The sequence below is a fragment of the Lipotes vexillifer genome, unplaced genomic scaffold (genome assembly GCF_000442215.2).
Source record: "Lipotes vexillifer unplaced genomic scaffold, Lipotes_vexillifer_v1.1 scaffold2225, whole genome shotgun sequence".
Taxonomy (NCBI): Eukaryota; Metazoa; Chordata; class Mammalia; order Artiodactyla; family Lipotidae; genus Lipotes; species Lipotes vexillifer.
In genome coordinates this window covers 648,578-669,550 of record NW_006798684.1, presented here as the reverse complement: position 1 = coordinate 669,550, position 20,973 = coordinate 648,578, and the positions used below count along the sequence as shown (strand labels likewise).

The 20,973-nt window shown below is 42.8% G+C and overlaps 1 protein-coding gene across 1 annotated transcript in view; it reads right to left on the bottom strand.

Annotated features, from left to right (window-relative positions):
• KIF24 (kinesin family member 24) overlaps positions 1-20,973 on the bottom strand; it is a 62,433-nt gene that overhangs the window by 2,577 nt on the left and 38,883 nt on the right. Inside the window, exons 7-11 of the mRNA XM_007470778.1 lie at positions 15,351-15,472; positions 14,386-14,491; positions 8,385-8,456; positions 6,331-6,440; positions 169-2,367 (exon numbers count right to left, since the gene is read on the bottom strand). Of these exons, the coding sequence (XP_007470840.1) occupies positions 169-2,367; positions 6,331-6,440; positions 8,385-8,456; positions 14,386-14,491; positions 15,351-15,472 (2,609 nt within the window). The remainder of the gene's footprint in view (positions 1-168; positions 2,368-6,330; positions 6,441-8,384; positions 8,457-14,385; positions 14,492-15,350; positions 15,473-20,973) is intronic.

The window sequence follows — 20,973 nt, the reverse complement described above, 5'->3', positions numbered from 1 at the left end:
TTCCTGCTGTTCATGTCAGATGCATCTAGGCAGGCTCCCTTGAAAAGGTGGACAAAAAGCCTTTCTCTGAGCCAACCACAGCCATTCCCAGAACAGACAAAACATTCAGCTGTAGTGGGAGTAGGGGTGCCAAAGGGGCTCAAGTTTAGGTAGGAAAGTCCAACTTACTGTGCGTGCCCCAGGATGGGCTGACGGAGTGTCCTGGCAGTCTTGGGAGAGCCTAGCCTTGCTAAGTACATTGGGATTGGCCTGCGTTTGAGCCACGTGATGTCCTCATTGTAGCAAGACAGCTTGATGGGGTCTGTGGACAAATCCAGCTCCTGCCAGCCAAGCCCTGCCAGGTGCTTTCTCTCCTGGGCCCAGGGCTGGTCAGCCACATCACTACTTCCTGTTTGGGGGGTGAGTGTAGGCCCAGAGTGGGGTCCCCCAGTATGTACGGTGAGGAAGGGTTTTTCTGGGAAACCCTGGGAGCAGCCCAGCTCTGTCTCAGCATCGCCATCATAGTGCCCCTGGGAGAAGAGTGCAGTCTCTCTGCCCTGACAGGGCTCCCCCAGGTCAGCCTCCCTGTTGGGCAGCTTGTCAGGTGGGTGTTGATGGATGGGTGACAGGGACAGAGCTGGAAGATCACCCCCAGGCTTACTGTCGGGGGGAGATGATGAGAGCCACAGGTGCTCAGTTGCTGAAGACATTGGCAGGTCTGCCTCTTGATCACCAGATGACACTGTGTGGCCCAGAGCTGGCCCCGCTGTGTCTGCTGCAACTAGACTGTGCGCAGCTCCATCCTGGGCCGACTGCTCCAAGGGAGGAGAGCCCTCATTGTCTGGGCTCTGCAGGAGAGACACGGTGAGGGGAGCCATCAGTCCAGAAGCATGCTCAGAGCATGTGCCTAGTTCCCCTCCGGAGTCTTCTCCTTGGAAAGGGTTACTGTTTTTCATTGTTCTGGTTGCCACAGTTGGGCTATCTTCACTGACTTCTCTCAGAGGTGTGCTCACTGTGTCTCTTTGGTCTGGGGATCCAGGAACTGTGATGTGGGATAGTGAGAAAGTGCAACCATCTTCTTCCAGGGATGGTGAGCTGCCCTCAGCCTGCCGAGGAACCTCATTTTTGAAGGCATCCTGTCTGAGGTCAAAGGCTGGGCTGCCCCCCCTTTTCTGGTTATATACAAAGTCTACCTGTGAGCAGTAAGGCTTCTCTGCCAGGTTTTCTCTGGGAGGAGGCCCTGAGGAGGTGGAGTCCTCTCTGCTCCAGTCCAAGGCCACCTGACTTGGGCTGCAGCCGTGATCAAGTGCTATCCTGTGGCTTGCGGGGTCCCTGGAGTACATCCAGCTTCCAGTTAGACCCTTCTCGTCACCTTCTGTCCTGGGGCTAAAAAACAGACTCTGCCGCCTTTCGGCTGCCTGTTCCTCAGGACCTTGCTCCCTCTGATGAAGGAAGAACGAGCCTTCGCTATTCTCCAGGGTGTTTCCCTGCTTTGTGGTCCTCTGACAGGAGACATGTAAAAAAGAATCTTCACTGAAATCGCTGTCATCAAAGTCCTCAGCTTGGGCTCCATCATGGCTCTCACAAGAGTGGAAGGGAGGAGGGCTGTCATTCTGGAGCTGCCCCTCTGGAGGCCGGGACTGGCATAAAAACCTTTCCAGTGGTTGGTGCTTTAACTTCTGTTGGAGGAGAGGTGGCTGCTGGAACTGCTGGTGATAAAAGCGCAAATGTTCCTCCCTCTCCTTCTGATGCGAAGGGATGTCTGTCCAAGCTTCAGAGGCAGGCCTAGTAGGTGTGCCCCCCTTGCTGCCCTGACTGTACTCTACTAAGTGATGGACGTTGCCAAAGGAGAGTTCAACTCGTGACACAAGCTGCTTTTGCACTGGCTGCACAGTCTGCACTTTCTTGCACCGGGAGGGCAGCTTACCACGGACTGCTGCTTCTCCTGGGCCAGGGGCCCTGCTTCCCCACCCGAGGGCAGTTTTGTTGCCGATTGGATTTTTCTCAGAGCATGATGCAGCTGATTCTTCTGCCCTTTTTTTGGCTAAATGTCCAGGCCGCATGGTTCCTTTGATAGAGCTAGTTTGAATGACCCACTCTTGGGGAGGACTCCCTCTAGAGCTACCCCTTTTACCAGGAGCCTTAGGTACAGAAGCAAAAGGGATATTGACTGGGTGACTGGCCAGAGGATGGGCCTTCGTTCTCGTGGAGCCAGGTGCCACTGTGAGTGACTGTTGGAGCCCCAGCTTGACTTTTTTGGGAGAACACTTGTCCCCTGGCAGGGCCACAGGAGAGCTCTGAATTCGTTTTGGAGAAGAGTTTCCAGATGTTCGATTTCGACTGCTAGCTGAAGTGCAACATTTAATGCCTTTCTTTAGTTCTTTGACCCTGTAAATGACCATTTTATGTTAAATGTGCATTCTTGCATGTTCTGTAACTTCTTTCCTATAGCTTTCAGGGAAAACAAAAACCAAAGAAAACTATTACAAGGACTGGGAATTACTTTTTTTTGTTTGTTTTTTGTTTTTTGCGGTACGCGGGCCTCTCACTGTTGTGGCCTCTCCCGTTGTGGAGCACAGGCTCCGGACGCGCAGGCTCAGCGGCCATGGTTCACAGGCCCAGCCGCTCCGCGGCACGTGGGATCTTCCCAGACCAGGGCACAAACCCGCATCCCCTGCATCGGCAGGCGGACTCTCAACCACCGCGCCACCAGGGAAGCCCCTTGGAATTACTTTTTTATCTGGGAGAGAATTGGAGGAAATGGGGAGATTCTATTTCAGCATGAAATACCTCTCTACCTGAACAAAGAAGACCAGTGTCTTGTCTCAGGATAGTAGTGTGCATCCAGTATTCCATGATCAGGAGAGTTTTGGAAATACCACAGTCCCATGTGAGGGCCAGGCCAGAGGAGCTAGTCTCAGAACTATGCCCACGCAGGGCCCATGCCACACTTCTTGAAGATCGGCCAACTCAGGAGCCTAGTGTCTACCCCTTACCCACTCTTCCATAATCAGAGTCTTTTCCCTGCAACCACCTCCTTTCAGGCTTCTCTGAGAAAATGAGTTCCCTCAAACCTGCTGGGCACTTCAAGAAGCAAAAGCCCTCTGGAAATAAGCAGGCTTGTGCTAATTCCATTAAGGGAAAAATGACCTGTCTATTCACAGGGTTTCTCAACCTTAGCACTAGTGGTGTTTGGGGTCAGATAATTCTGTTTTGTGGGGAGCTGTCCTGTGGAATGTTTAGCAACCTCCTTGGCTTCTACCCGAGATCCCAGCAGCATTTCTCCCCAGTCACAACAATCAAAATTGTCTCCAGACATTGCCAAATGTCCCCTAGGAGGCAAAATCGCACCCTAGATAGAGAAATAGAGAACCATGCTCTATTTTACAAGGGAATTTTAGAGAGCATGGAAAAATCCAGAATTAAGTCTCTGCTAGGATTCAGTTGCCAAGATCAGAGTCTCTCACTCTGTGAGAGTGAAAACAAAATACAAACAGTGTAAGAATTTGGATTTACAAGGAGACATCAAGTAAAATGTGACTCTCCAGTAGTTTGTTCGTAGATTCTGTGTTGAAATCCCCTAGGTGGGAGCAGTACTTCTGCCTGGGAGCTCCCAGAAAATGTCTTTTCCATTGTTTTGATTTTAATCCACTCAATAGTAGCCAAATGACCCCTCTGGCCATTACTGAAGACCAATATAGTAAACCTGACACTGAGACTTGACTTAAATCTTCCTTTTAGGTCTGAGCGGTAAGGCAAGCAGATAACACAGTAAGCAAAGAGACATAGGATGTGACTAAAGATATGAATTGTGTCCTTGGGCCTTTGCTGAGGTATTGCAGTAGGGCATACATCCACGGAATGGGTTGAGAGGTCCCACAGCAAGTCTAGATGGTTCCAAATTACTTCCTGTTATAAAAATCTGAGCTATTAGTTTTGTTAAAAGAGAAACACCAAAATTTCCTCCTAGCAGTCATAGTAAATAATTCTAGAAACCCGAGGGTGCCGGAAGAAATGTTACAGATAATTTGGTCATTGATGCTAAAGGCTTCCAGTGTACTCTACCTTTTACCAAAATCACTCCTGTTACTGAGTTCTCTTCTGATACACCTGTTAGGGGTCCAGCTGGAACTTTATTTTTGGACTATTTAGCAACATTCTTCTAGTATGTGCAGAGATGAAAATTTTAAATCGGAGGAAAATTTTAAATAAGCAATAAAATCATCCTCATCCTGTGTGTGTATGGATTGTTACCAATAATTAATTTAAACACATAAAACAAATGACTTTCATATTTATTTTCAATAATTTGTCAGACTGCTTTAAATGGAAGAGATTATTTCTATTATACTTATTCTACTTTTTAACCAAAATTATTTCAAATAATTTCTCAATCATACTCAATGCATCCCCTCTGAGAAAGGGTTACTTTCATCCTCCGTTACTGAGGCACTGAGAGGAAAGTCTTGTTCTCTGCTCCTCAGTGATGTTCTTACTTCAAGTACTTGATATGTCTGTGATTTGGGGAGTGAATAGGGTTATGAAACAAGATTGACTTAGGGTTAATAATTGTTGAAGCTGGGTAATGGATACATGGGGAGAAAGAACTTGAAGCCATACTGGCTTTTGGGGAACAATTTTGGATCATCCCATGTCTTCTATCTGATCTCAGTCTTCACTGTCTTCTAGTAGTGCTAGGGTGCTGGCATTAGGAAACCATGCAACAAGAAAACCTCCTCGAGGAAACTTATGCCTATTATAGGCATACTTCATTTTATTGTGCTTTGCTTTGTGAATAGTGCGTTTTTTTTTTTTAACAAATTGAAGGTTGGTAGCACCCTTGCAAAGAGCAAGTCTGTTGGTGCCATTTTTCCAACAGCATTATTTTAAAATTAAGGTATGTATATATATTTTTTAAAATCACTTTACTGTGATCTTTGATCTATCGTGGTGGTCTGGAACCAAACCTGCAATATCTCCACAGTATGCCTGTAATATTACTATTGTTAAAGTTAACATATAATGAGAGCTCACTATTTGCCAGGTGTGGTGCTAAGCCCTTCAAACATATCGCATCAGTGATTCCACATAACTGTTATATGAGATAGGTGCTATCATTACCCCTGTTCACATTAAGGAAATTGGGGCCCAGAGAAGTTGCAAATTTGTCCAAGACCACTCAGCTAGCTAGTGGCAGAGGCAGGGTATTGGCCCAGATAGTCTAACTCCAGAGTCCACTCTGGTAGCCACTTTGTAAATGATCTATTTAAATGAGATAAGGTACACAGAGAACCTCACTCAAGCCCCCAAGCCCAGGAGGAGCTCCTCCTTTCATTCACAAATATTTATTACACATCTACTAGGTACCAAGTACTGTTTGGGCAGGAGAGATATCAGTGGAGAAAAAGATAAGGTTCCTGTTCTCACGGAACTTAGATGGTAGCTTCTCTTTCCTTCCCAATGAGTTTCATTAAATGCCATGGATACTAAAGATTCTTCAACAGTAATTAAAAAAAAAAAAAAACAGGTTCCCCTCAAATAGTTTGGTAACTTTGGAGATGGATTCTTGGGAGACTGAAGAGGAAGAGTTGTAAGACAGGACCAGCAGCAAAGCAGCCAAAGGCAAGAATGGTAATGAGAGCATTTTCACATGTGAAGGAGACACGTGACCCCAGGGTAAGAGATGGGAGGGACCCTGGCAGATACCAAAGTCACTAGAGCCCTGACCTGGCAATAAGAGGTGCTAGTTCTGCCACCAACTCCCAGTGAGCCCTATTAAAGTTTCCACCCTTTTCTGGGCCTCAGTTTCTCCTTCTGTAACATAAGGTTGGTCTCTTCTGGACCTACACAGCTCTGAGTACTTCTGCCTTGACAAGTAATAGGTATTCTATCCCTAATAATTAGAGCTGAGGCTAGCAGGAAGAAAACTTCACTAAGCCTTCTACTCTGGAGAAATACTTCATCTCCCGCTAGCCATTTAAACACCACTGATGGGGAATTCCCTGGCAGTCCAGTGGTTAAGACTCCACGCTTCCAATGCAGGGGATGTGGGTTTGATCCCTGGTCGGGGAACTAAGATCCCACATGCCACTCAGCGTGGCCGGGAAAAAAAAAAAAAAGCCACTGATGGAGTTGTCCCCTAAACAAAGGAGCGTGTCACCTTCCTCTTGTCACATTCACACTTGTAAAATGGCAGGGCCTCCTAGGTCACATTCTCCAAATGACCAATTGCACATTCCCCTGGCAGTAGGATTACTGCCCCAAGAACAGGCTTGTGGAGCTCAAGGTCAGATCCTTGTGTGTGTATCACACACAAATACACACACGACCCGCCACCTGAGGGGGACTCACCGGTCAGCATAGCGCAAGGTATTCAGAGTGTGTTCGGTGGCCACATGGCTTGGCGAGATGTTGGCGATCATGCAGGTTTTGGCATTGCCAATGAAAGAGTCCTTCAGAACCTGTTTGAAACAGAAGGCGGGTCAATGAAGTCAACTAACCAAGGGCCTACTTACTACTTACTGTGTGCAGGACACTGGGCCACAGTCACCCTCACCCCCTTCTACGAAAAGGTAATTCACAAAAGGAGAAACACAAACAGTCAATAAACAAAAGAAAAGGTTACTCCACCACTAATCAAAGAAATGCAAACAAACCATTTTAAAAAACTAAAAATTTTGCACCTATAAGATTAAGACTCATACTACCCTGCTCTGGTGAGGGTCTAGGGAAAGGGTGCTCTTGTACACTGCTACACTGCCTGTATACTGTGTAGCATGAATTGGTACATGCCTTTGGGAGGGCAGTTTGGCAATATGGTAAAAATTTGGTAAAAAATGTTCACACTCTTGGTTTGGCAATCACACTTCCAGGACTTTATCCTAAAGAGATAATAATTGCTCAATTGATCCCCCTCCAAAAAAAGTATACACAGGATATTCATTACCTTATTATAATAGTAAAATTTGGAAAATCTACAAGTCTATAAACAGGTAACAAACTAAATAATTGTAAACTGCATACAACCATAAAAGATAATTATGTATATATGTACTTAGGTACCTGGAAAGATCTAAAACTTATGTTTGAGTGAAAAAGGTGTATTATTCTGTAAGTGGATCCATGTGTGGAATTATTTTTTTAATTAAATAGGATACAATTTCTGGGGATGGAGGACATGTTTTGAAAAATAACAAAGCCAATGTCAGAATCAGGACCAACCACCTATAAGAAGGGTTTCCTGGATCCCTGGTTGAAATCATGTTTGAGAAGAAACAATCTAACCCAATTCTGACTAGTAAGGAGCTATGTTATTAGAGGTTCTGCCCCAGGTCCTGTGGGGCTGCCGATCTAGCTGCACAGGGTGAAAACCTCTCCCAGAATACAAAGATCCTCACCTAGACTGCCTTCTACCTAGTCTGTCCCTACTGTGCATAGGATTTGGTGCAGAAGGGAACCAGGGGCACCCGTAACTGTCTTCACAGCTGTTTGTACCTAGGCAGACCCCTTCGTGGGCCACTCTTCTGCAGCCATTACAGATGTGCACTTATTGGCGTTTCCCATTAATAAAGAAGCACATTTTCGGGCTTCCCTGGTGGCGCAGTGGTTGAGAGTCCACCTGCCGATGCAGGGGACACGGGTTCGTGCCCCGGTCCAGGAAGATCCCACATGCTGCGGAGCAGCTGGGCCCGTGAGCCATGGCCGCTGAGCTTGCACGTCCGGAGCCTGTGCTCCGCAATGGGAGAGGCCACAACAGTGAGAGGCCCGCGTATCGCCAAAAAAAAAGAAAAGAAAAGAAAAAAAGAAGCACATTTTCGTGACAGAAAAATGGAAGAAAAAAATTACCTATGGTTCTACCACTCAAAATAATCAGCTAACATACACATAATTTCTGCATAGTTTTTCTTCTCATTTCATATTTTTAAACTATAGATCTTGGTCATCTTTCCTGTCAGGACATGTCAAAAATCTATCTCATTCTTTTTAACTGCAGCTATTATTTTTTGTCTTGAAACACTGGTCTAAGTCTTACAACTAAGAAAGTACCAAGTACAGCTGCACTACCATCCCCTTCAAAGGCTCAGAGACTCCACTAAATCAACAAGGTTTCTTTACATTAGAAATAAGCAGAAAGCTGTTGGATGGTGACCACTGCTGCCCCGCAGGGAGCCTGGCTGCTTCGTAGCAGGTATCCCTGCCCGAGGATGCCCCTTTCTTCTCCAAGACTGAGAGCTCCTGGATGGAACGTGACTCCTCCCCCTCCTCTCTCTGCCCCCTCCCTCCCACCTCCCCCACTCCAGGGAGCATCATGCCTTGCTGGCTGTGGATGCTCTGCTGAAGGAATAAATGAATGGAAGAAGGAACACATGAGTGAACCAGAACTCAAAGCTCATATATAACTTTACCTGAGTTAATTTGCTTTGCCTGAAGGGAGTGTGAGTGTGTTCCTGATCCAATGCACGGATACATTCCTTCAGCTGCAAAGTGGTAGAATAATAAGCACATCAAATATCACATGCAAAGTGAGAATAACATCATATTTTTCTTAAGTAAATCAGTCATGCAATTCCCAAAAGGAAGTCAAAATGCCATGCTAGTTTCTTGTTCAACAAGAAAAATCAAGCTAGACTGGGAAACATCATCCTGTGCTAGCTGTGCCTAGTTAAGGGCCCCCCCAATTTAAAGGCTGTGATCCTAGAATTAGCCCTGATAGCATAGAACAGACAAACCTAGGGACGTTCCCACAGGTCCCAGAGTCCAGCTTACGTGGTGGCAGTTCTGGCTTGCCAGCTCCCTTTCTCTCCTCTTCTCACACTCTTCCCAACTACAAGATGCACTTAAATAGAAAGATACTATACTACTCCCCCGCCTCCCTGCTCACACATGCACACCTATAGGTATGGACTCAAGTGCAGATTCAAGTTGTCTGGATGGGACAGGAGAAATTCTAGAGTCAGAGCTGGGAAGGAACTGAGAAATCATCTAGGTCTACCTCCTCATTTAAAACAAGGGGGGGACTGTGGCCCAAAGGCAAGGGCATGTCACTTGCTCCTGGGCAGAGCCCCTCAAAGAAGTGCTCATTGGATATCACTAGTGCTAGCAGAAACCTGCATATGTAGATCTCTAGGGGCAACATGCCCATCAGAAAGAGCAGGGGTTGGGGGGACAGGATCAGGGAGGAGAGATCTGTTTCTGAGTCCTGCATCTCTGCTAAGCGGCAGTAAATAAGAGGAAAGGGAGGGAAAACAATGGAAGGAATCCCTTGGCAGTACCAGTTCTGGGAGTTCACCAAGAACAGGTAATTAGCTTTGAGAGTCTGCTGTGGCTGTTCTTGGCAGCAGCTACAGATGCCTACAACTAACCCCTCTCTATCTAAGAAGCTGCCGGGTTATAAGAAGGTATAAGGGAATTTCCTCTTTTATTACAAATCAGTCCAATATCCCCAAACTTTAGCACTGGGAAGATTCTCTAGAAGGGAAAAGCAGGTACCCAAACCTGGTCCCTGAGTTACACCTGCCCCTTATGTACTCAAATCCAAGTGTGGCTATCAATCTCTATGAGCCTTTGGGTCCCTTTAGCCTTGATTCAGAACGGAAAGTAGACTTTACTAAACTCTAAGGGAAAACCAAGGGAAATACCCAGGAAAGAAAAAGGGGCACCTCTGTGCACCTCACAAAGCACAAGATTTTGATCCTATTCTATAAGGCTTGTTCTCAGGCCCCTTTACATGCTATCGCCTGTGTGAGACAGACACAGTCAAGCCCCAGAGGGTTCTCCAACTTCACAGGTACTTCTTAGGTTTCTTGTTTAATTCCTGGACCATAAATTTAAATATGAGAATCAAAGATTTCTAGCTAGAGGCTGTGGACCCTTGGCCAATTCACTTAACCTGAGCTTCAGAATCCTGATCTATAAAATGGGAATAAGAGAACCTGCTTTGTTGTGAAGAGTAAACTGACTAGCATATAGTACATGCTCAAATATATTGGTTCTGGGGCTCCTTGGAGAAATGGTTCATTCCAGGGCTAGGGCAGGGAAGAGTGTGTGACACGTTATAGTGCCAGAAGACAAGGAGCTGCTCAAAAAATGATGGGGGCATGTCAAAAGGATACAGAAACCAACTTGAAAGAACTCCCAATGGCCATCTGGGATAATTTGAGCAAGAAAATAAATAATGATAGAAATGGATTCTAATTTAGCAAATAAAAGAAATATCCATTTACTATTATAACTAAATAACCAAATAAATAAATTAAAGAGAAAAAACAGCTCTTTCTTACAGTAGCATCCTAACTAATTAATGTAGAATGATGAACATAGAAAATCCCATCAGGTAAACACCACAGTAATAATTGTTGCAGGTAAGAATCATCAATGGATACTAAAATGAGGCAGCAAAAGTGTGATGTAAACAGGATATTTGCATAGTTTCAAAGTATCTCTCCATAAGATACTTATTACAAAGGGAATAATCATAACTTTACAGTGGAGTAACCTAGCACAAACCACCTTAACTCAGTGATCAAGTTTAACATCACCAGTAATAAGACATATTGACTGATACGATACACTGAGAAGTGTACAACTTCTGTGGTATTCTTGCTAAAAATTCATTACCTCAATCTAATAATGAGAAAACATTACACAAACCCAAATTCAGAGACATTCTGCAAAATAATTGGCCAGCATTCTTCAAAGGTGTTAAGGTGGAAACTGACAAAAACTGAGGAGACTACAGACCCATGATAACTAAATGTAACATTGAATCCTGGACCCGAAAAAGAACATTAGTGGGACTATTGATGAAATTCAAACAAGGTCTGTAGATAGTTAATAGTATTATATCAATGTTCATTTCCTGATTTAGATTACTATAGTTATGTAAGATGTTAACATTAGGAAGGCTGGGTGAAGGAATGCTACATGTTTATTTCTGTAACTTTTTTTTTTTTTTTGGCTGTGTTGGGTCTTCATTTCTGTGCGAAGGCTTTCTCTAGTTGCGGCGAGTGGGGGCCACTCTTCATTGTGGTGCGCGGGCCTCTCACTGTCGCGGCCTCTGTTCTTGCGCAGCACAGGCTCCAGACGCACAGGCTCAGTAGTTGTGGCTCATGGGCCCAGTTGCTCCGCGGCATGTGGGATCTTCCCAGACCAGGGCTCGAACCCGCGTCCCCTGCATTGGCAGGCAGATTCTCAACCACTGCGCCACCAGGGAAGCCCCTATTTCTGTAACTTTTTTTAAAATCTAAAATTATTTTAAACAATAATAAAAAGATGCTGATTCTCTCACCTCTCTCAGCCTCCCAATTTATCCCTCGTGAGGCCTGGAAATAATGTGTCTAGCTGAAGATTTCAGTTCTGATCAAAAGGACTTAAATACTGTGGAGGGGCACAAGACAGGACTATGCATCTATAAGAAGGAATGAGGGTCTCTGTACACAGCCATGGAGTGAGCTCCAGAATACTGTTAAGTGAAAAAATTAAAGTGTTTACAGTATGCTACCTTTTTTTTTTTCCTCCTGAGAAAGGGGTGAATACAAACATATATATTGGTAGAAAATCATTATCTAAGGGGAGGGAGGTAACAGGATTGAGAGGACAGGGTTGAAAACTAGACTTTTCTGAATGTGGCTTATTTTATAACGTTAACTCAATACAAAATTGGTAAGCTTAAACACACAGAGAAGAATTATTTCAAGTGACTTTGCAACACAGTATTATGACTGTACATCCCTAGTGGGATACAATTTAAGGGTAAAAAGGAAACTGCAAAGAAATCTTAATCTGAATTCAGTAATCATATTATGAGTAATATTAACATGATTTGGGTATACATATATATTGAAGTAGAGCAAATAAATTATATTAATGTTGTTAGGAACTAAGAATTTTAGCATAAGAGAAAAGGGAGGGAAATATAAATTTTAAAAAGTTAAGCAAAAATCCTGCAGTCTTAATTTTGAATTAATTTATTAGTATGAATCCCTGATATACTTTTACCTTTAAAAAAAAAAATCTAGGGCTTCCCTGGTGGCGCAGTGGTTAGGAATCCGCCTGCCAATGCAGGGGACACGGGTTCGAGCCCTGGTCCGGGAGGATCCCACATGCCAGGGAGTGGCTGACCCCATGCGCCACGGTTGCTGAGCCTGCACTCTGGAGCCCACGAACCACAGTACGGTACTGAAGCCCACGCACCTAGAGGCCCAGCTGCGCAACGAAGAGTAGCCCCCGCTTGACGCAACTAGAGAAAGCCACGCGCAGCAACAAAGACCCAATGCAGCCAAAAAAAAAAAAAATTTCCAAGCTCTGTCCACCAAAAAGGCCTAGTAGCGAGGACTAACAGTGGTAGTAAGTACCACTAGCATTCTAAATGGTCTCTAAATACCATTTCCCTCTAAAAACCAAGGCTTGTTGAAGAAATGGCTGATTCAAGGTCTGGGGAAAGAAATGTACAAGATGAGCCTACAACATCTTGTCATACCAGAAAGCCAGGGACTAGTAGGAACATATTTGAAAAGACTCCCACTGGCCAAAAATGTGTAATTTAAGAAGAAGAAGAAGAAAAAAAGATGACAATGTTTATAATAATATGAAAACAAACAAAAAAATAAACAACAAACTCATGGTCATGTTTAGGTTACCAGGACATCAACTCATTCTGAAAACTGGTGAGTGAAGGCAAAAAATCAAGCATTTATCTTGCCTCCATTGTATGAATTATATTTCAGGATAATCAGATAGTTGGGGGAAAGTTATTTCCAGTTAATAAATACAGAAGGAATATTAGAATTAGAATATCACCATTTTGGAATCCCTAATGAAGCAATGGATAAAGGTAATAATGCTCATTGACAGCTGCTAAAACCATAAGGTGAAAAAGGTTGATGGGAAACATAGTAATGGAGGAATTAGAGTGATAACCTTCAAAATCACAAAAAGAGATAATCAGACATTCTGTACCTCCTGATGTGTTCCTATAGAAAGTCTAAGAACTACTCATGAATTATTCTTGCCAAAAAAACAGAACTTAAATCTGATCAAGCCTCTAGATCAGCATTTTCCCAATCAAAATATGTGAGCCACAAATACAAACCATATATGTAATTTTATTATAATAGCCACATTAAAAAGAAATATAACCATATTAAAAAGAAATAAAACTAGTATGTATAAAATAGAGAACTAATAAGAACCTGCTGTATAGCACAGGGAACTCTACTTAATTTCGCTGTACAGTAGCAACTAACGCAACATTGTAAGACAACTATATCCCAATTAAAAAAAAGAGAAAAAAATAAAAAGAAATAAAACCAGTGAAATTATATATTAAACATATAATCTTAATTGTATATTATATTAAATATATAATCTTAATTATATATTTTAGTTAATCTGACACATCCAATAATATTTTGGCATGTAATCAGTATGAAAAAATATTAATGATATCTTACATGCTTCAATGTGTAATTTACACTTAGAGCACATCTCAATTCAGACTAGCCACATTTCAAGTACCCAATAGCCACATGTGGCTTAGTGGCTCCCATTTTGGACAGCACAAATATAAATCTTAACCACTTTATAGAAAACAGAGGATAGAGTACCATGTTAAACATCAACATGGAATGCAGATAGCCTAATCCAGAATGTAGGAAATCTCATATGTCAAGTGACTGAGTTTTCTTCAACAAATACATTAATATTAAAAAAGAGAGAGAGAGGGGAAGAACTGATATGGCATGAAAGAGGAATATCAACCAAAAGCAATCCGAGAATCTTGTTTGTTTCTTGATTTGAATAAAACCAACTGTAAAATGACATTTATGGGACAACTGGTAAAATTATAACACTTACTGGATAACAGGTATCATTAAATAATTATTTCTTTAGGTGTGCAATGGTATTATGTTATATTAAAAAATAAGAGTCCTTATCTCTGAAATACATCATTAAATATTTGTGGAAGAAATGACATGATGACAGGATTTGTTTTAAAATAATCCAACCAGGAGAAGGAAAGGGTTGGTTAGATTTTTCGCATGTTGAAGCTGGGAGACAAGTATTTGGGAAATCATTATACTATTTATTCTACTATTATATGTTTGAAAAAATAATTTTAAGACTTGATGAGAGGGAGAAAGTGTACCTAAGTTAACCATTCAAGCAACTGCAGAAATACTTCTCTGTTCCTAATTGTCAGGGATTGACCAGAGGGAGAGAAGGCAGGGAGAGAAGGAAGAGTTGTCGAGAACGGCCAAGAATCTGATTGGGCACCCTTCGCCTCCATCTCCAACCTTGGAATTCCACTGCCCTATTCCACCCCACCCTCACCTACTTTGGCTGCATGTAAAGAGGGGCAAAATCTCTCAAGAATGATTTTTAGATTAAAGGTTTTGAACAACTTACAGCCAGAAGACTCTGGTTTATTTCCGCACCTTCCATCTTTGTCTGTCTATCTGAGTCTCTGGCATCTGCTGCTCTTTCACTGCCAGCCAAGTCAATAAAAGAGATCCTAGAGAAAAGACACAGCAGGGATGACTTCTTTGGGGCTTTGGTTTATTTTTACATCAGCCAGCATTTTGTGACCCCGGCAAGAAATCAGCACTGACCCATCCTCAGGAAAGTAAAAGATATTACTGTCAGCTTTCCAAAAGTATTGCAAGATTTTAATGTTACTGCTGGCACTGTTCACTTAGACCCTTCTGTTGGTTTTAATCATTTGTGAGAAAGTATGACTGAAATTAATTAAACATTCTTCCCATAAGGCTAAATGACCACAATGCAAATCACTCAGGTGACCACTTAGATAATTAAATAGAAACTTCCGTGGGCTGCTTTTCAGCAAACACCCCCTCCCCGCAAAAAAAAAAAAAAAAAAAAAAATCAGAGGCAAAAAAAAAAAAAAAAAAAAAAAAAAAAGACTCATTACTCAGAGGTGAGATAGGTTCATCCATCACTGTGGCAGAGTTTGCTAAGATAGCACCAGAGAGGCAATGAATGTACCCAGTTGTCTTATGGCTTCTTTCAGGAAGGATGGATTAATTTTCTTTCTTTCTTTCTTCTTTTTTTTTGCCTGTAAGCTCTCTGAGATGCATTTCCTACTATTCCTCTGCTGATACTGTTTTTCACATTAGAAGCAATCAATGTCCCTTTTAATAACTTAGGGTTGACCAACAATAGGTCATTACTTCATGGTTAATCAACTGATGGCACTTTAGTACAATGATTTATTTCAGAGTTAATAACTCTACTGTGTATCCCTGAAATAAAGAACTCCACAGTGGCAGGATGTCCTGTTGTTGACAACACATATTTCAAAGTCACATTAGGGAAAGGCACACAATGTGATTCCCTGTGTATTTCCAGCTCACCTGCCAAATGTCCTCTTGGCTGAATCTTTGATCTGAATTTGGATGATAGCATGAGAGCGGGAGGAGTCTGCGTTAACTCCAGTGGCCCCAGTGCTGCGCTCCTTGCTGCCCTTCAAGATCACCTGAAAATAAAATCCACAGGGTGACTTCTGCAAGGAGTAAACAAAGCCCTCTGGCTCCTAAGAGTTGGCTGAGAGCAGTAGAGACCAGACATAGAGCTTTGTCAGTAGACTGCAGTCTTTTCCCTCTATGAGGAAAGCTGCCTAAACTCTAAATCATACAGAATAAGTACCCAAGAGCAATGAGAACAATGTGTAATACTCATCTTGGGGGAGAACATTCAATAGCTCAAGAGCTAATTTACTTCTTGATCTCATATACTCTTTTTAATATCTTTGATGGATTTATCCTGACTAAAATCCCCAGGGCATAACTTGGCTCCAAAGTAAGGTCCCATCATACCCATCTGTTGTAGTAACTGAAGCAAAGGACAGAAATGTACATCATAGAATGAATGATCACATCCACCTGTTCCACCACGATGCAGTCATAAAGGAGACCAGGACTGATGTGTGGGAACATGGAAGTTATGAGTTATCACAATTGCCATGAGCCCATGATTTCCCTTGAGACCACTGCCCCTCCAAATGGGAGTAAAGGCTAACTCGGGTCCCTCTGGCTACAAAGGAATGGGGGAGAAGAGGTGAAGCCTCAGGAATGGCCTCAAGCCACTGAAAACAGAGCCGTATAAGAATATCCTAGGGAGGGTGGGAGGGAGGGAGATGCAAGAGGGAAGAGATATGGGAACATATGTATATGTATAACTGATTCACTTTGTTATAAAGCAGAAACTAACACACCATTGTAAAGCAATTATACCCCAATAAAGATGTAAAAAAAAAAAATATATATATATATATATATCCTGCCCTGATTTGGGGGAGTGTTGATTATTGAGAATTAAAAGGTGAAGAACTTTAAAAATATTTGACAGAATCCTCACAGTAGCCTAAGGTGAGGTAAGTATGATTATTATGCCCAATTTACAGCTGAGGAATAAATTCAAAGGTTGATTTGCTCACAAACAGCTGTTTTGTGGCAGAACCAAATTCCACATCTAGTATGTCTGATTCCAAAGCCCATGTAGCTTCTACTACACTGTGGGGCACTTAGGACAAATTCATCTATTTTGCAGTGAATTAGACTAAGAAAGTCCTATTTAATTTTTTTCTCAATCTCTCAGAAGTTTAATTTTTATCATATTGAACAAAGCTACAGTTTCCAGATTAAGAGTCCAAAAGCTGACAGAGTCAAACCTTCAACAATAGTCCATAAAATATCTTAACAAACAGGGGTAGGTACTTTTTAAAAAAATAACTAATAATGAATTCCTCCATGGCCTAAGCAATAGTTATGTCTATAAAGATTATCAGTGAGATTCAGAATTGTATTTTAGAATCAAATTTTAAATGCACTCATTTTGTATATAGCTTGCTTAAAGTTTAAAGGGACTATCTGATGAATCCTTTTGTAAAGAGCAGAAATTGTTAATTTGCAAAACTGGATTATCAACTGCATGGATAGCATGTTGCTGCTAATCAGAAATCAGAAGAATTAGAGCAGTAATCCCTTATACTGGGTGTGGCAACTGCCCAAAAAAAAAAAAAAAAGCACTGATAACTAAACCTGGATGCTGGCTAGGTCACTTAAGGCCAAATCTATGACTGAACCATCTAGTCTGTCTGCCTATCTATCTATCTATCTAACCACCCATCCATCCATGCCTTGCTGCAAGGCTTGCCGGATCTTAGTTCCCCAGCCAGGGATTGAACTCGGGGCCACTGCAGTGAAAGCACAAAGTCCTAATCACTGGACCACCAGGGAATTCCCATGAACTATCTAGTTTAAATGCACTTCCTCATCCTGGCCTCTATCACTCTGATTTCATACTTTCATAGATTACAATGCAATGATGAGAGATTATTTTAGATTTGTATTAGTCTTTTTTTATCAAACTTCTTTTTCATTAGAAAAGAAAGACATGCTTACTGGGGAAAACTTAGAAAATACAGGAAAAATATAAAGAAGAAAATATATACCTTCCATAACCCCAGAGTTAACAAGATTCTGGTGCATTTCCCTCCCAGGGTTTTAGGGGTCTCAGAGCTCTTTTGATATATATATATGTCTTTTACAAACCCCATGAAGAGACAGGGGAGATCTTTTAAATGCCTACATTTGTGAATTGTGTAAGCAATATGCTTGATGGATAAAAGAACAATCACAGAGAAGTTAAGTGGCTTATCCAAGGTCACACAGGCAGAATATGGTCAGGCTAGGGATAGAAGCCAGGTACCCTCTGCCACATGTAATCAATGATGCTACTTCTGCTGGAATATGATGAGAGCTCAGAGAGGCCTCAAGGCCATACCTAGTCAGGAATGTGGATACTGACAGGAAGCTCAAGGGGTGACCTTGTGGTTCATCCCCAGGGGAGTCAAGAAAGACTGTCTTCTGAGGTTCTATTATACAGTTTTATACTTGGCTTTTCATTGTGCCATGATGTACTAGATACCTGTGAGTGCATCTCAGAAAATCTAACATGTTGAGGTGACTTTTCCTGACTAAATGCCTTTTAGAGAAGACATGAAGGAATTTTGGGTCCATGGTCCAGTTTCCTCAGCTTCAGTAACAGTCTGCAATCACCATGTTTTTCAGAAACTGTGGTAAAAAGCAGCTGAGCTCTGAGGAGTAAAAATGAGGTAGTCTGTGAAGATCATTAGACAGACTTTTGTAAATGATATACAACTCAAGTGTAGCAGTTAAGAGTGAAATCTGAAGTTAGACTGTCTGGGTTTACATGCCAGCTCTGACAATACGGTTGTTTAAACTTTTGCATTGTGAGAACTTTTACAAATCACTTAACTTTTCAGGGCCTCAGTTTCTTATCTATAAAATGGTAATTTCATAGGCTACTTTTGAGGACTAAAAGAGATAATACGTAGTATGTAAAGCACTTAGTACTACGACTGGCACATTATATGTTCTCAATAAATATTAATTAAAGAAAATATACTAAAGAACTAACATCTTTTTCTTTTTTTAATGTATTTATTTATTTTTGGCTGCGTTGGGTCTTCACTGCTGGGCGCAGGCTTTCTCTACTTGCGGTGAGCAGGGGCTATGTTTGTTGCGGTGCGCAGGCTTCTCACTGCGGTGGCTTCTCTTGTTGCGGAGCACGAGCTCTAGGCGCGCGGGCTTCAGTAGTTCTGGCTCACAGGCTCTAGAGCACAGGCTCGGTAGTTGTGGCACACGGGCTTAGTTGCTCCGCAGCCTGTGGGATCTTCCTGCACCAGGGATCGAACCCGTGTCCCCTGCATTGGCAGGCGGATTCTTAACTACTGTGCCAGAAGGGAAGTCCCAAGAACTCACATCTTTGTGTAAACTTCCAAAACTTAAACTATTTCTTTTAAAAAATGTAGGGACTTCCCTGGTGGTCCAGTGATTAAGACTCCGTGCTTCCAGTGCAGGGGGCATGGCTTCGATCCTTGGTCAGGGAACTAGGATCCGCACAGCAGGAAGCAAAGCTTCATCTGCCGCTCCCCATCACTCACATTACACATTATCACCTGAACCATCCTCCCCCCACCCCCCATCCCACCCATCCATGGAACAACTGTCTTCCATGAAAGCGGTCCCGGGTGCCAAAAAGGTTGGGGACCGCTGCTTTAGACAAATCATGTCATGTGAGTAGTAAAATGGAGACCTGCTACAATAGAAAGTAGAGACAACTATGGAATTCTGTGGCACTGGGAAACATTCAGGGACTTTTTTTTTTTTTGCGGTACGTGGGCCTCTCACTGTTGTGGCCTCTCCTGTTATGGAGCAGAGGCTCCGGATGCACAGGCTCAGCGGCCATGGCTCACGGGCCCAGCCGCTCCGCGGCATGTGGGATCTTCCAGGACTGGGGCACAAACCCGTGTCTCCTGCATCGGCAGGTGGACTCCCAACCACTGCGCCACCAGGGAAGCCCCAGGGACTTATTAATAAGAATAATAGACATGACAGATTTAACTAGCATCACAGTAAGCATTATATGTATATTATCTCATTTCCTTCTCTGTCACACAACCCAACTGTCTGCTAACATCCACATATTTCGGGCTCAGAAAGGTAAAGGATGTGCTCAAGGACACACGGCACTGTGACCCAGCTCCATCCAGACTTTAATCACGAAGCTTCCTGCACAAATACCAAAGACAGGCTATGAGCACTTCAGTAGGGTAGGCACTGTGTATAGACTAAGTCTCTATCACCGGCACACAACTGAGGCTTATCTAGGGGAAGCTCTTACTCTGTGGGCCTCTGCTACCAACTACAGCCAAGGCAATGTTAAAACACGAAGCAGATTTATTAAAAGTTCAGGAATGGATACCTATAAGTACATGAAATGTCTGTAGGAATGACTTAAAAGCCCAAAAAACTCTACAAGGGAAAAAATGTCCATCATTTGCCCAACAAGCAAAACCTTGATTCCAAATCTGGTTGCATCAGCAAGTCCTCTGTAAAGGCAGGGAAGTCCTGGTCCCTGCATTGGTAAGACCAGGTAATAAAATACACCTGGAAGGAGAAACTTCTTGGAGGAAGGACAATCCTGTGTGAAAAATGAAGCTGCCAGTTGTGCAGGCAGGTAACAAGTAGCCATGCCTGAGTGAGCCTGAGGGTGATCTGTGATGGTGACATACATGAAGATGACACCTGAGGGTGACACTTGAGCAAACACATAGGTGATACCTGAGTGAGCGTGAATGGTGACACCTGAGAGAGAGTGAAAGTGTGACACCTGAGTTGGCAAGTGCTGTTGTTTCAAGTCAGTAAATGTTTATGAGGGTAACCATGTCAGATATCCATAATTTATATCAACTTTCCACCTTGATCTCAGCTGGCTTCCTTCTTGTACAACCTCGTATGTATTACAGACTGAGGGTATCAATGGCAATAATATGTTCACTAACAAGAAACTTCTGCTTGTCTTAGAAAACACACCTTAGGATAGAGCAGTGCCATAAACTCTTCCAGGGTGAGAGTGATTTGACACCAGATTGCCCACTAACATAGTTATGACCCATAGTCAAGCAAAAGGGACTTCTTTTTAGTGTTTGATCCTTTCCCATTCAATTGGTCTAATTTCCAAGGACAACAGCATCATGAGGACCAACTCTCCTGAAACTCCCAGCCAAATGAAGGAACGACTAGGGGAGGTAGCGGCAAGAGGACCACAGGGGATAGGTGTGTAAGAAACAATTTCCTCAGGACTCTGCAGTGGAGGGAGCTCTGGACAGGTTAAGAATGGTCAACAGCCTCAGAAGAACCCTTCAACATGTCCCACACACTTTTGTTCTGTGCCTGCCTTTGCAGTCACTAGAAAGGGGCTCTTGGCTCTTAGATGCCTGTCTAGAACAGCCACACTAAGGTGCCATCCTTGGATTTTGGGTACCAGGATTCAGGAATCTGAGAATCACATAAATACAAGGTTCCAGCCCTTAAACAAAATTTACCTATTTGTCCCAAGAAAAAGAAACTGTTAGAGGGCTTCCTTGGTGGCTCAGTGGTTGAGAGTCTG